This window comes from Caenorhabditis elegans, chromosome V (assembly GCF_000002985.6).
Source record: "Caenorhabditis elegans chromosome V".
Classification (NCBI taxonomy): domain Eukaryota; kingdom Metazoa; phylum Nematoda; class Chromadorea; order Rhabditida; family Rhabditidae; genus Caenorhabditis; species Caenorhabditis elegans.
In genome coordinates this window covers 1,072,113-1,087,996 of record NC_003283.11, presented here as the reverse complement: position 1 = coordinate 1,087,996, position 15,884 = coordinate 1,072,113, and the positions used below count along the sequence as shown (strand labels likewise).

At 32.6% G+C, this 15,884-nt stretch overlaps 2 protein-coding genes, 1 non-coding gene and 3 pseudogenes across 6 annotated transcripts; 3 read left to right on the top strand and 3 right to left on the bottom strand.

Annotated features, from left to right (window-relative positions):
* Positions 1-672: 672 nt before the first annotated feature.
* On the bottom strand, positions 673-3,681 carry Y50D4B.6 (receptor protein-tyrosine kinase). Its single transcript, NM_070974.5, has 8 exons — positions 3,495-3,681; positions 2,583-2,887; positions 2,417-2,537; positions 2,190-2,373; positions 1,798-1,907; positions 1,501-1,755; positions 907-1,012; positions 673-860 (listed from the first exon to the last, which is right to left on the bottom strand). The coding sequence occupies exons 1-8, from the start codon at positions 3,611-3,613 to the stop codon at positions 795-797; spliced, it is 1,266 nt and encodes a 421-aa protein (NP_503375.2). The 5' UTR covers positions 3,614-3,681; the 3' UTR covers positions 673-794.
* A 112-nt stretch (positions 3,682-3,793) lies between these two features.
* Positions 3,794-5,474, top strand: Y50D4B.7 (annotated as a pseudogene). Its single transcript has 7 exons — positions 3,794-3,898; positions 3,945-4,206; positions 4,258-4,362; positions 4,798-5,038; positions 5,089-5,214; positions 5,256-5,327; positions 5,377-5,474. Coding segments are annotated over exons 1-7 (1,009 nt in total).
* A 150-nt stretch (positions 5,475-5,624) lies between these two features.
* Y50D4B.9 lies at positions 5,625-6,514 on the top strand (annotated as a pseudogene). Its single transcript has 4 exons — positions 5,625-5,867; positions 5,917-6,042; positions 6,086-6,154; positions 6,197-6,514. Coding segments are annotated over exons 1-4 (756 nt in total).
* Positions 6,515-7,219: 705 nt separating this feature from the next.
* Y50D4B.10 lies at positions 7,220-8,166 on the top strand (annotated as a pseudogene). Its single transcript has 5 exons — positions 7,220-7,241; positions 7,291-7,351; positions 7,396-7,512; positions 7,854-7,950; positions 8,063-8,166. Coding segments are annotated over exons 1-5 (401 nt in total).
* Positions 8,167-8,335: 169 nt separating this feature from the next.
* Positions 8,336-8,356, bottom strand: 21ur-13596. Its single transcript, NR_068589.1, has one exon.
* Positions 8,357-8,399: 43 nt separating this feature from the next.
* On the bottom strand, positions 8,400-12,751 carry K10C9.1 (Neuropeptide-Like Protein). The gene is made up of 2 exons (NM_070972.5): positions 12,636-12,751; positions 8,400-8,654 (listed from the first exon to the last, which is right to left on the bottom strand). Exons 1-2 carry the CDS (start codon positions 12,724-12,726, stop codon positions 8,512-8,514), a joined length of 234 nt encoding a protein of 77 aa, NP_503373.2. The 5' UTR covers positions 12,727-12,751; the 3' UTR covers positions 8,400-8,511.
* Positions 12,752-15,884: the final 3,133 nt, after the last annotated feature.

Below are 15,884 nucleotides of genomic sequence, written 5' to 3'. Positions count from 1 at the left end.
TCAACAATGCCGTAGAGGAAGCTTTTTTTGTTAAAAAAATCAAAGAAGAACTCAAAAACAAACTCAAAGAAAAAACAAAACAAGACCTTAAAGTGGTGGTTCATTCTTCAGTGGCGTCCGATGGACATGGTAAGCAATTCAACACTAGTATATAATTTTTTGGCATATGATGAACTGACCCAAAAGTGGATTTCTATTCAGTATCTGGTTCCCTGATAAATTTGAAAATTGCAAAATGAAACTAATAACCCTGATGCCCAACTTTCCAGTGCACTAGTAAACAACTTTTCCGCACCAATCTATCGTATTTTTATTGCATTCTCACGTTTCCTAGAGAGTGTGATAAAAATTAAAATCAAATGAAAAAGTTTATTGGTAAAATACTTTGAAAACTGAGACCATAAGATGCTTTTTGACAGAGACAGAGCTTCTATGACTAGGGTCGTCAAGTCATTGTAATTCATGGCAGATCGTAATACTCAAATTATATTTCATTTTATCGTGATCAGCGCATTTCCAGTTTCTACATACTATTTAGATACATGGTATTATTTGAAAAAAGATGAATTAGAACTAATTCGGTCGTTAGCCTGAAATACTAAAACATTTCGATTATTGCTTTATCAGTATTAAAATTAGTTTTTCGTGCGTATAGTTTCAAAAAAAAATCAGTGTCAAATTAAATGTTCATTAAGAGAAAAACACAATAAAACAAGTAAAGACAACAGAAAGGTTATTATCTAAAGCTTGAAATGTTGAAAATCCAAAAACTGCAATAATTATATAGAAGACATTCAATTATCATAGCTTGTTTGCAATTTCTCTTCATTCTGTATTTCTTTGAGTAGATTTTCAAAAAACTGAAAAAAAAAACGATCAGACTTTATTATTTTGAGCGAATCTAACCGGTTTGGACACTTGTTGTAGCAGTTTTTGAAAGAAATCACGGCATTCTGAGAAGACGGGTCGTTTATCCGGATTTAAGTTCCAGCAAGACTGCATGAATTCGTAGCTAAAGGCAATTTCTTTTTTAATAATTAAGAGAACGGGATAAAATAGTGAAGGCATTCAATTTTACAAGAGTTTGAAAACCGAAAAATCGAAAATTATCTTTTTTCGTTTTTTCGATTTTTCGAACTTCCGATTTTTCGAAAAAAATATTCGGATTTTACAAAAATTAGCTTAATATTTTGGTCATTATTGTTCTTTTTAGAAGAAATTTTTTATTTTTTCTTATCAATATAAACAAAATTAGACAAAAAATCATATTTTATGGTTAATTTTCTGAACATTTTTAATCGATTTTTCGATTTTCCAAAGAATCGAAAAATCAAAAAATTTCGTTTTTCGATTTTCAATTTTTCGATTTTTCGATTTTCACTGAAAAATCAATAAATCGAAAAATGACACCCTTGGTTTCAAGTAAACAGATTAAAAATAAATGTTTTGCCTGTTCTCAAGAATACCATACGATTACTCTACAGTACTCGAAAAACTCACATTTTATCACTCCCATGCTCCGGACTTGGAAGTTGATTCCCATCTCTCACGTACTTCATCAAACCCTGGAAATAATCTGGCCGAAAATCGAGACCCTCATAAGGTGACACTCCCAATGAAAATATTTCATAAAGACAAACTCCATATGACCAAATGTCAGATTTCGAATCAAACTTTATATTCTCGCGTTCTTGTTCAAACTCGAAACACTCCGGTGCCAACCACTTCATTGGAAAACCTACGTCGGTCTTCTTTCTGAAAAAAATTTTGAAATGTTGTACACTTCAACAAACTAACCTATAATATTCTTTGTTTTCATGCCATCTAGCCAATCCAAAATCAGCAATTCGAATAATTCGATTTCTTTTGACAAACACATTTCGTAGTGCCAGATCGCGATGAACACACTAGAAAATTCTGTTGATTTTTATCTTGGATTTTTTTAAAAATTCTATTTGAATGTTGATAGTGTCCTAAATTTTGGCGGGAGTTTAAAGTTTTCTGAGCAACATTTTTGCGGGAAAATCGAAATTTCGAAATTTCGTTTTAAAAAACTCTGAATTGTCCTAGAATTCTCCTAAAAAATGTGGACATTTCTGGAAAATATCTTTTAAAAAATCGGTAGCTATGCGAAAGTTCTGGAATTATGTATATAACAAATTTAATGTTTGTAAACTGAATATCCTCACCGCGACATTGCCTAAAAACTTCATTCCATTAGCAATCTGAAAAGCAAATGATAACAAGTCCGTCGGGCACAGCAAACGACCATTATCTTCGACACAAACAATATCCTTATTGAAATATCTTCTCCGAGCTCTCAAATACTCTACAAGATCCCCTTTCTCTACGAACTCGGAAACAATAAGAATTCTGGAATATTGTGGATGTAAGTTTTTTGCTCAATAAAACTTACTCATTGGTTCGGATCCATCTAATTAGTGCAAGGATGTTTGGATGTTTTCCAACAACACACATCACGTTAAGTTCTTCACACATCAACTGTTGTTCCGATGGATCTTCAGGTCTTAATGCACCTAATATGTTAAGGTATTAATAAATAGTTACACTGTTCAACTCACGTTTAACGGCAACTTCCAAAGAATTCTCAGAGTCTAGACCATTTTTCTGTTTCTTGTGCATTCGCTCTTTGAACACTTTCCCATAATATCCATTCCCTAAGAAGCTTAAGTTGTAGAAGGAAAACTTATTGACATCAATTTCAAATCGCTCGTCAAATTTTAGGTTTTTGATTATGGCATTAATGGGTTCGGTCTCCAATCCAATTGGAACATTTTCTTCATTGGCTTGGAGGAGACTTTCATTTTCTCGGACGCTAGAAGGTGTTTTCTGGCTTGATGAGTGGATAATTCCAGATTCTAGACTTCTGAATAGGAAATCATGAAAAAATAATTTACAACTAGATTTTTTAATAGAAAAGACTGGTTTTCCAGGAGTTTTGTGGACCTTCAAAATTTTTGAAGTAGTTTTAAACAATATTCCACAGTTTTCGCAACTTTTTAAAAACTTCTGGATTTTTACTATATAGTGGGATTATTCAGAAGGTTCTAGAAATTTCTAAAAGTTTTCCAAACATTTCCAATGTTTTTCGAGTTTTGTTTGATTTAGAAACTTTTAGAAGTTTCAGTACTCACATGGTCTCAAAGTGTCTCATTTCGGTTTGATCTACAAAAAATGCGGGAATTTTTCCCCAATAAAGCGTGACGTCAGCACGCTCTTCACCATGTGAAATTAGTTAAAAAGTCTCGTCTCCTGCATTTTTTGTAGATCAAACCGAAATGAGACATTTTGACACCACATGAGTACTCTTCATCGGCTTTCTGGGAAATTTTAAATGTATTCAAAAGGTTTATTTTTCAGAAAATTTGAGTTTAACGGCATAATTTTTTGTTTTTAATATTAATTTCTCTAGAATTTTTTTTTCTCAGAAAACGTGAATTTCCAGACAAAACTGAATTTCTTCAAAAAATTACCTTGTTTCCTCATGTTCCTCTTTTCTCAAATAATAGAATTTCCAAACATAGTAAAATAAAACTGAAAGTGCAATGACCACTATGCAATAGAAAATAACCAGAATATTGCGATCAATCATGAGTTACGAATAGTATGAATGAAGTGAAATATCAGCAATAATGTATCAAGGTCAAATTTATTGCAATCTTGGTTGATTCAATCATTGAATGTATTGATAACAAAGGTTCAAACAATTTTGAAATAAGTAAAACACACTCTCAAGTGTTGCTATAAAATAATTCCTCAGCTGTCATTTGTTGTTAATCAATTATCACTTCCTTGCCAAAAAAAAACTCTCTTAATTTTATTATTTTTCGTCAGTGACTGAAGATTTCCCCACATTTCACAAAATATTATGTAACAGGTTCTTTCTATAATATTGTTATTTAATTACGTTTTTTTTTTCAAAGCTATAAAACGATGCCACCACGTAGCCCTTCGATTGGACAAAATGATAGACTGCTATCACGTAGCTCAAGCAGGAAAGATCTTTCAACCGTTTTTCAATTCTTCAAATGTCACTTACATTAAGATCAAGTTCAAGATCACGATCAAACGATTCCCAGTGCAAAACCAAACTTAAAATAATTTTAATATACATTGGAATTTTGATCATATCAGCACCAATTGCTTATGGCTTGACAGTTCTGACTAGTAATGGTAGCGAGCCTAGTAAGTAGTAGAACGTGGGGAGTTTTGTTGAAAATAATAAATGTTTTACATGTTTCATAAAAAATGCATTTGATATCATCAGTAATATTGGGTCTTCTCATTTGGAAGATTTTACGCAATCATCATCAATTAATAAACCGACACCGGAAACTCCTGGTGAGTTTTCTTTTTAATATTAATTTGGAATGTTTATAGTTAGCTGTTTTTCTCATGTTAAATCTCTTCCTAATGTCTACTGTCCTTCCTAATATTTCTTCCTAATACCAAAAAACTAGGTAGTTCCATTTTGGTGTTCCATGGGTTTTTTAAGGAATTAATTGTGAATGTTATATGACTAACTGGTTACTATATTCTGGCTACATAAAAGGCAGTATGTGTACTTGTACTAGATTTAATCTCTTTGAAGTGTGAAAGTAAAATTCTTGTGGTGGTCAAATAATCGGCATCTCGGGCTAGCTTCTTGCCCGAGTTTGGCCCTACAATATTAACATCGTCTTCTTGCTGGAGACAACGGTCGTTCCCAAGTACTATAATTAATCCCTCAAACAGTTCCTAACTGTCTTGCAGCAAAACAGTCCATATGTTTTCCAGTGTCACATGAGAATATTTCGTATACACCAATCAGATCTAGAGGCGACATTATTCCATTAAATCCGGATTGGGGAGAGAACTACGCGAAATTTACATATGACATTATCAGCAACACTTATTCATACAAACGACATGGTGGATCATCATTTGAACCGTATTCCGTTTTTAATGTACAACGAGTAGAAAATAGGACGTTGGGTGCCGTTTATTTCAAAATATTGATAAAAGGACTTCTGGAGCTGTGGGTTTTTAGTTTATTTAACAAAATATTTTTATCATCGGTATTTCTAGCTTGAATGGAAGTTCGACTTGAAATCTGAGGGAAAATCAATTGAAAAAATAGTAATTAAAATGGAAGGAATACAAGAGATTGCTGATGGTAATGGAATAATCAAAGCCTGTCCATATTTGTTGAATGTAAGAAAAACAATACAGTGTTTTTTAACCTCAATACTCAGATATGCCCTAAGATTCCAATAAATCAGAGTCTGACCATTGAGAAGCCTACAAGTGATAAATTATTTATACATGTGAGTTATATATATGCTAAATAAGGTAAGGTAACATTTACTATTTCAGATAAATCTGGACAAAGATATAAAAGTTTTCAAAGCAGACCTGAAGAATGGAAACAAAGTGGAGAGTTTTTCAATTGAAGTCTACTGGGGTGGTTAAGTTTTATTTGTAATTTTAAACGAACTGCACCTAATTTATTCAAGCTGTGAGCGGCGAAAAGAGCAAACTCTTAAAAATATAATTATGGCAATAGTTTCCATTGGACTTGTTTTCATTGTTGTCTTGCAATTAAAACAACTATATGATTTCCAGTGTCAGATCAGTATTTTTTATCTATATACTTCTATTCTCCAAGCGAAATTATTCCATTACATCCGGATTTGGAAGATAACTACGTGAAATTTACATATGACATTATCAGCAACACTTATTCACACAAACGACAAAATGGATCATCACTTGAACCGTATTTCGTTGGTAATGTAAAACGAGTAGAAAATAGGACATTGGGTGTCGTTTATTTTGAAAAAATCGATAAAACAATTATTGGAACAGTGGGTTTTAAGTATCTTTCACAAACTGTTGTCCATCGGTATTTTCTAGATTCTCTGGGAGTTCGGATTAAAGGTTGTTGGGAAATCAATTGAAAAAATAGTAATTAAAATGAATGGAATGCAAGAAATTGATGATTATGGAGAAAGTGCCGCAGCTTGTCAACCTTCTTTGAATGTAAGAAAAAAATACAGTTTTTTAAATTAACCTTAATTTTCAGAAATGCACTGAGATCCAAATAAATGACAGTTTGACTATTGAAAAGCCCAGTGATCAAATTGCTATATCTGTGAGTCATAAATGTTGAATCCAGCAACATTTCAATATTCAGATAAGTATGAACGAGGATATAAAAGTTTTAAAAGCAGAACTAAAGGAAGGTAACAAAGTGGAAAGTTTCTCAGTTGAAGTCTACTGGGGTGAGTTAATTTTTATTTTGAGCTTTAAACTGACGGCGGTCAAAGTTTTTCAAGCTTTGATGCGTGAAAAGTATAAACTCTCAAAAATGTAGTTATGGCAATAGTAATAGTAAAAAAGATCTTTAATTTTAACCGAATTAGAGAAGTTTTTGTATCCAATTTATTTTCCACTTTTGGCAGAATCGAACTCAAGCGTCAGTGACCGAAGAGGGGGGAGGGGATCGAAATGAAACCGGACCGGGATCGCAAATAAAGAAAACAGTTTTGAAATATGACGCTTTTCACGCTATTAACTCACTGATTCGTGATAATTCCTCAGAACAACAGAACACATTTTTATTCGATAAATGAAAATGGCTAATCCTTACCAGTTCTGTATAGCAACTTCCAAAGAATTCTCAGTGTCTAAACCATTTTTTCTGTTTCTTGTGCATTCGCTCCTTGAACACTTTTCCATAATTTCCATTTCCTAAGAAGCTTACTTCGTAGAAGGAAAATTTATTGACATCAATCTCAAATCGCTCGTCAAATTTTAGGTTTCTGATTATGGCATTAATTTTCATTTTCTTGGATGTTAGAAGGTTTTCTGGCTAGGTGAGTGTATAATTTCAGATTCTAGACTTCTGAATAGGAAATCATTAAAAAAAAGTTTCAACTACATATATTTTTTAATAAAAAACTAGTTTTCCAGCAGTTTGCGGTCTTTCAAAATTTTCAAGTAGTTTTAAACATTTTTCCACAATTTTTCCTTTCGCGTGAGAATGAATCAAATTTTGGAACATCTTTTTTTTTGAATTTTTGATAAAAAATCCACACCGTGTACTAGAAAAGAGAATTTTTAAAATCGTGAACTATTCACATAATCCAATTCATTTTTCCCTCCCTTCTCCCCTTCATCAGTTTCTCAATTACTTCACAAATTTCTCAGCAAAATTGACAATTGCCATTAACTAAGAGGTATTGCGAAATTGTTTTTTTTTTTCATCTAGCTTTTCGAAAATTGCAGTCCTGCTTGATATGAACAATCTCATATGATGATGATCCAGCAACAAAAGAGAGAAAAAAAAGTTTTGTTTTCATGCAGGACCCGCGCAAGACAATCAGTTTTCAGTACCCAAAACCGGCGCGGAAAATATGTGTCCACAACCCCAGATGAACGGACAGTGAATCAGAAAAAGAAGTTCTAGTTGAAACACCGGCTTTGGAGGAAAAGATTAAAGGAAATCCGGTTGGTAATTGTTTATGTTTTCAGGCTGGCGAGGCAGTAGGCGCCGAAACGCCTGCTGCTTCGCCTGTCTTAAGCCGCGAGCCACCCAGCCTGCATAGTCCGACGCGAAACCCGAAAAGCGTCTGCCGTTTCGGAAAAATCACCTAGCACATTATATGGTGCTAACGTCAAGCTTTTGAAGTCACGTCAGACTGCTCCATTGAGGATGGAGGCCAGCGAAAAGTGGGCAGGTTCAGGCAGGTGTCAGGCCTTGAACTTGCGCCTGCCTGCTTTGGAAACTCTAGTAAATAGACCCGAGCGAAAACTCTGTTCATGATGATACTAAAGTAATTAATTTTCAGGGTCTAATTACCAAGAAAAAAGCCGACACGAAGCAACGGAAAACTAAGACTGTGCATAGAAAGACACCGGATCAGCAAGCTGGCAAAATAACACCGGGTATGATCTTTAGTATTTTGTACTGTAGTTGCCAGCTACTGCCGCAAACGAAAACAAAATCCTAGTGCACTTAGCGATTTCAATCAATAAAATAAATCAGTTGAATTTTCAGATGGACTTCCGAAAGAACACTTTTCTGATAGAAAAAATAAAGAAAAAAATAGAAAAAAAAACCGCGCTTTGTGACGTTTTTCTATGCTTCCTATGAACATACACTTTCAACTCAGACAATTTCATTTTTTAATTTTCCATCATAATTAATTTAGACTTATGACCTCAAAAGGGATACTTCATTAAATAACAAAGATCAGTGAAATTAAATTTTTAATTGCTAAACAAAAATTGAAATAATTTCTGACAAGCAATCGTATTTTTCTAGTATTTAATTTTTAGATTGTAGTTTGTATTAATTGCAGTTTCCAAATAAAAGTTTTCAAACCAAAATGAAAAACTGGGAAACCGATTTATTAGAGGTCGCCTTCGTCATCATCGTCATCAGTAGCATTTTATATATATTTTTCTCAAAAAAATTATGACAAAAAATGGGAAATTCAACAATTGTCAATGCCACGGATCGTGTTCATATTCCACTAACGGCCTGAGAACAACTCTCTTGTCATCGGCCGCCCAGTTCCGTGCCAATTTTCCGAATAAGATTCCACTCCGGCGTAGTCGAGTTAACGGGGTGGAGAGGGTGTCGTCGTCTGGAAATATAGAAGTTTAGATTTTTTTTTGGAATTTTAGATTATGAGTTTGAAATTGAGGACATAAATGAAACATGGCCGAAAAATTTGAAAAAAACTAGGCCACTGCTTTCTAAAGAACTCGTCTGAAAAACATCAAAAACCCAGAAGCCTATTATTGATTTTTTTTAAATTTAGAAACTTTTTTCCTAAGAACAATTGAGTTTTAAAAAATATTCTGATAAAAATTTGATAACAAAAAGTTTTTTTACAAAAGTCAATTTGTTCGTGAAATGTTTTGAAAAATATCAGAACCAGGAGTGGCTGCAATTGCCGTTTGGCAGATTTTCGATTCCGGCAAACTGCCGGTTTCCGATTTGCCGGAAATTTTTATTTCCGGAGATTTGCCGATTTGCCGTTTGCCGGATATCAGTTTTGCCGGATATCAGTTTTGCCGGAAATCTTTAGAGGGATTTTTTGCTTTTTTGAATTTTTTTCCCGTTTTTTAAAAGATATTTTATAGAATTTGCTCACTTTTCAAAATAAATTTAGGAACATTTATAGGATGCGTACAATTTTGCCGATTAAAATTAAAATTCTGAAATTTCCTAAAAAAAAGTGAACAACCACAACTTGCAAAAAATGTTCAGCAAATTCCGAAAATTTGCCGATTTGCCGGAAATTTCAATTCCTGTAATTTTCCGAAAAAATTATTGTTTAATAAAAATTTCAGCAAATTGAAAATTTTCGAAAAATCAAAAAAACATTGCCGCACAACGTAGCAAATTTAAGAAATTTTTATGAGTAATTTTTTTTTTAATTTCAGTCTATTTTTTTCAATTTTTGTCTCCATTTTTAAAACTCAAATCATTTTATTATCGAAAAAATGTGATTTAGAAAATTGTTTCTACCGGATCATCTCTCCGTCATTCTTCCCGCAACCTTTTTTCTCATGAATAAATGATTTTGCATTGTGAGTGGGTTGCACATGGAGCTGCCGCTCCTGTCCCCCCATTTTCACGCAATTTCCTCCTTTTGTTGTTTAGGTTAGCAAGGGATGAGATTAATTGCAAAAAACCTGCCAAACCGGAATTTCCGGGTGAAAATGGGATCTTTGATGGGGGATTTGAATGATTTTGATTGGTCAGGTCGGTCGCAAAATGACAATTTTTTAGGGTAGATTTTTCAAAATTTTCCAGTCAAAGTTTTGGTAGCTTCTAAAAATTTCCAAAACTGTGGTTTTTTTTTGAGAAATGTTGAGTAATTGCTACAAGTTCGAACTCCTGCTATAAAACTTTTTTTGTCGATTTTCAAAATTATGCTATGGGTGCTTTAACTACTTTTTGACTGTAGGTAAAATAATTTTCAAAAATGTTTGAGAAATTTTCCTAACCATTTTCCTACGGACGACACTCTGCCTTAAAAAATGTCAAAATACATTAAATTCACATTGAGGGTTTACATATATATTTTGTACTTTCAAGTTAGTTCAAAAAATTGAAAAAAAAATGGGGCGTTCACTGTTTTTTTTTCAAATTTTCATTACCACGGGCGCCGCCGCTCCTAAATAATTTATGAAGCATTCAGTGGGTGGGTTCGGGTAACTTTATGATGTGGGTGGACCTAAAAAGAAACAAAAAGGACATGAAAAAAGTTCAGAGCACATTTTCTTTTTTTTTGCAAAACAATTGAATTGAAATCAGGCACATCCCTATGCCTACTCGCCTGTTTGGGTAGCTATAAACTACAAACTACAAAAATATATCGTGTGTAGTTTGAATTTAAAATGTCATGGCCATTATTCCCTGTTCGAAAATATTTTTTTCGACATAAATGTCAAGCGACTTCAAATTTGGCTTATTTACTTTTAAAATTTTATGGCATTATTTTTTTGTCAACATTATTAGCATAACTTAATAGGTATCTATAACAAAAGCTTGTTTTCAATTTCTATTATTTTTTTGGGCTTTTGAAGGTTTGCTCCCCCTTAAAACAATTTTGCAAAAATACTGAATGAGCTACATAAAAAACACGGAAGGTGGAGATTAATTGGCCTAATTTAGTCGTGACGAGAGTCTATAAATTTGGCCAATTTATCAAAACAACTACTTACAAGATGCTTTATAGATATTATGCGTATGACAGGCAACTACTGATCAACAGAATCGTCATCAGGAACAGTAGACAAATAGAAGCTTTTATTCATAACGCCCGACATCTGCCGGGTTCAGAAAGAAAAAACAGTTTTTATCAGAACTAGTCTCCATAGCTCAATCGGTAGTGGCTTTGCCTGCCACCCGCACGGTCACAGGTTCGAGCCCGGGCTATTAAAAGATTAAAGCTAGTAGGTTTCAATCAGCGTGGCGCAGTTGGTAGAGAGTTAAGGTCGCAGGTTCAAGTACAGCGCGTTCAAAAACCGGAAAACGTCGGATGCTGTTAAGTATAGACTCGGCAGCTTTCAAATGATGTCAACTAGTTCTCTTAGCAAATTTCAAACTTTCGTACTACTATGTTGGGGGTGGTGGATTTGAAAACATGGGAAACATTTCGGAAATTGAGTTTCCAGTGAACATGCACCATAAAAAGATGCAAGTGCGACGTCATGGAGCGTCAGATGATTTAAGGGAACAATAGAAGAAAAAAAAACGAGATTAAACTGATTTCCATTTCCAATAGAGAATTGGAATTAGCAACATTGTGCAAGGCGCCTACGTAGCGCGCATCTTCCTTATTTATTCAGTACCTTAAAACTGGAATTTCAAAACAGGGTTCACACGAGTTCACAACGTGCAGGATTCGAAGACAAATTGTGTTTAATTTAGATTCTGAAATGGGGGAGCCGGGATTAAAGAGCAAGGTCTGGGAGCTTGATCTAGATAGGAGAGGAAGATTTTGTGTACGTAGGCAGAATACTAATTACACAGTTTTTGCAAAATTTAGATTTCTTTGTACTTCGGACTGCCGTACAAGGAACTCTCAAGCTTACTTGTAAATTATATTTCTGAAATTTTAAAAATTGCATAAAATAATACAAAAGTTTTTTAGCAATTTATATTTTTAGTAATTTACATTTTGGCAGGTGTCAATTACCAAATTTTTGTCTTCGGTGAGAAATTCAAAATTGTTAATTTTAGTATGAAAATCTAACATTTTGATTCAAAAAAGTTAAAATAAAATTAGAAAAAATGTTCTTTCCATATGAAAATAATGTGTTTTTTTGTTGAAAAGTTTTAGGAAAACCTTAAATAGCTCCTAAAAATTGCAGTTACATTATTTTTTAGGCAAACTTTTTTTTCGGTTAAAAAAATAATATTTCTTTAAAATTTAGTTGTCAAAAATTTCGGTGTTTTCAAATTTGAAAAAAAAACCAAATGTTCAGAAAAAAAAATTTGGGTTTTTGCAAAATATTCGAACAAAGTTATGGTAAATTACCAAATTAAAAAAGCTGGACTTTTTTTTGAGAATTTTAATTGTGCCCAATGTGTTTTAAATTAACTGGTTTGGTTTTATTAATAAAGTTAATGGGTACTTACATCAGAAAAAAAAAACAAAAAAAAACAAATAAATGGTAAAACTAAGTCATTGTCAATTTTCGACTGTAAACTTGGAAAAAAAAATTCTTTTGAAAATTGGTGATATTTAAGAATTTTAGCACCTAAAAATTATCTAGCTTTTTCGAAAATAAATTACAAATGGGCCTAAAGTGGAACTCAAGAATTTCGAATTTCAAGCGATTCCCGTTTTTCAAAAACTTGCACTTTTACCACGAAAATTTCAAAAAAATCATTTAAAATTTGTACTATGGCGGCTGAATAATTAAGATCCATATAAATAATTTTAAATATTTTTCCATCGTCGATACTTAACTTATAAATTGAGGTGAGTTTTTTTTTTTCAAACTTTTCTACAAAACCCCCCAAAATTCTGCAAAATGGGACTTTCAAAAATCCAAATTTCACCAAACGTTCCCTCTCAATTTTCAAAAACTACTTGCACTCTTACCTCCTTGACTGCCACTACTTCTCAACACATAAAACGATGAAACAGCTCCGATGACGTTAATGAGAAGAAGAACGACGGCGAGCACACGCATGTCTTTTTAGCCCCTGAAGAGTTGAAAATGTATAAAGTGAGAAGCAGGCGGCGGCGGCCTTCAGAAGCGTCAGAGGGGAGGGGTGGTCGTCGAACGATTCCAAAATGGGGGTGGAGCTTGTGTGTAGGAGGAGAAGCTAGAGTAATAGTGGCGGAAGAAACAGAAGAAAAAAGGAAATAAAAGAAAAAGAGAGAAAGAAAAAAAGATAAATAAATAGAATTTGCATAAAATTAATTATTTAATTAAATGGACAATGGTTATTAGTCTAGACCAAATTGTTCAAAAGAGAGACGAAAAATATATTTTTTGGTTTTTGCCAAAATTACAGGAAATAGTTGAAATGTTTTCATTTTTCAATTTTGCAACAAAAAATTTAAAAACTCCGAGCCATTTTTGAATTTTTTAAATTCCCGCGCAAAATACATATCGAGTTTTGACATTTTTGCGTTTTACTGAATTGAAACACCGTCGGTAATTTTTTTTTTCTGGGCAAACCGGCAAATTGGCGGTTTGCCAATTTTCCGGAAATTTTCAATTCCGGTAATTTGCCGATTTGCCGTTTGCCGGATATCAATTTGCCGAAAGATTTTAAAGGGATTTTTATAAGACGGAAACACTTGAAAATGTGCATTTTCGAAATTTTTTTCCGTTTTCTTTAGATATTTTTATAGAATTCGTTTTTTTTTTCAAAATAAATGTAGGAACATTCATAGGATGTGTACAATTTTGCCGAATAAAATTGAAATTCTGAAATTTAGAAAATAAAAGAGCAAAACCACAATTTGCCGAAACTTGTTGTCAATTGCCGTTTTTTTCCGGAAAATTCGGCGAATCGGCAAGTAGCCGGGTTGCCGATTTGCCGGAAATTTTTAATTCCGACATTTTGCCGATTTGCCGCTTGCCAGGAAAAATCATTTGCCGCACACTCTTTAATTGAATGTTAAATGTTTTTTTGCCACTTTCAGAATTTTTTGTCACTGCGACAAAAATGTTTGTTTGTTTTTTCTGGACCCTTTTTTTTTATTTCCTTTTTTTTTGGGACGAAAAAATTCGCAAAAAATTTTCCCGTGGTGGAGAGTTGAACTCATGTTCTACCTACCCCCCTCTAGACTACCTAGACTGCCTAGACTACCTAGACTACCTAGACTACCTAGACCACGGGAAAATTTTTTGCGAATTTTTTCATCCCAAAAAAAAAGGATTTTTCTGTAAACTTTCTGAAATTTTGATAGAAAAAAATTAAGAAAAACCAATGAAAAACCCAGAAAATATCAAAAATATCAGAAGAAACTAGGTCATTAATTTGCACGGGAATTCAAATAAGTTTTAGCAATTTGAAAAAAAAACGATTAAAAAATTTAGATTTTTTAATTTTTACTCCTTTCAAAAATGCACTACATCCACTTTCCAAAAGTTAACCCAAGCTCGGCTAGAACCAAAAACGAGGAAAAATTGTGCATACATTTTTTTGAAATTCCGGTTTTGCTAACCGGAATACAAATTAGACAATTTTCGACTTGTGTTTTTCAAATTTTAAACGTTTCAATGTTCCTTCAACTGAACAAGGGCATCGTTCGTAATATAAAATAATAGGAATTGGTAACTGGAAGTACCGCGCTTCGAATAGGTTGTGCATAATTAAAGGTGGATTATCGTCAGTCAGGATTCAGTTTCAATACATTTATAATAATCTGAAACAGCCAAAAAAATATAATAAAATTCTTCAAAAAGTTGTTAGATTTTTAAAAATTGTCAGTCAAAGTTTTGAAAAAATAAATTGCAAACATTTCTAAAAAATAAATGTACAGAAAATTTTAGCATTTTGGCAGGTTTGAAAACCTAGACAGAATTTAAACATAACTAGAATATTTTGGAAGTTGTTTTGTGCCGGCTTGTAAAATTATGTCACACAAGAATTTCAAAAAAAAATTGGAAAGGTTTGTTTCAAAACTGGAATAATACATATTTTTGGTCGAAGAAATCCTAATGTGGACACAAAATACTAGTTCCTATAATCATGTATCATGTTTTAACTCGCCAAACGATCACAAAACTACAGAATTTTCTGTATTTTAGACTACAGAGGCATAAGGCACAACATATCAATTTGTTGTGTACTAGGATTTTAATGAGAATAGGAAGTGGCGGAGATTGATAAACATTGGATATTTTTTGTACTTTCAGTCTACTGATTTTAATGAACTTTGCAAGTTATGTACAGCAGGGCCTGAATATGAAACAATTTTGGTCTAAGGGACAAAATTGGAAGTTTTGAAAAAACACGAACTTTTTTTTGGTTTTTGGCATTACTTTATAAGTGGCAAAATTTTAATATTTTTGGGCATAAGTTAAAAATTATGAGAAACCACACATTTTGGGGAAAACACTTGCAAATTACGGAAAAAATACTTTAAGTTTTTGAATCAGAAAACCCAGGAAAACCCCAATAGGGAAACAACAAAAAAAACTTGATAAGAGAATAATTTTTATTTCAAAAATAGGAAAACTACTGAAAATTGTTGAAAACTTGAATCATTTTTTTGAAAATCAAAATTTTGAAAATTAGAAACTAAATTAAATTCCAAGCCATCATCTCAGACTAAAGCTTCCAAAAATTCCAAGATTTTATACATTTTCCCAAGCAATAAAATTACTGTAAATGATATCATTATTTCTAGATTTGAATTTATAATTTATATAATCGTAAATCTTTTCATTTTTCGTTTGAAAATTCGTACTAAAATCGTACAAAATTTTATTATTCCCTATTATGAGCTTAAGCAATATATCAATCAAAACTCAAAACGAAAAAAAAAGAATGAGGAAATAAATGAAATGAAAATGCCAATTTTTCACCTTGAGCCCTTTGTGATTTTTAGAATAACAAAAGTTCATACTCAGGTACAATTTGAAAACAAATTAAAAATAATTCTGGAACCACAAGAGAGCGTATGACGTCACATTCTATCAAGCACTATTATTGTAATATTCTCATTTAAAGAATGAGACAAGTACTATGTACAAGTAAGCAGCATTATCTTTCTTGAGAAATCCAAACATTTATAGTAATTCCCAAAGACCTAACTACAATAAATATGTAGTGCAATTATGAGATCACGAGCTTCTGACGTTGTGTTGACCGACTATATTTTGAAACA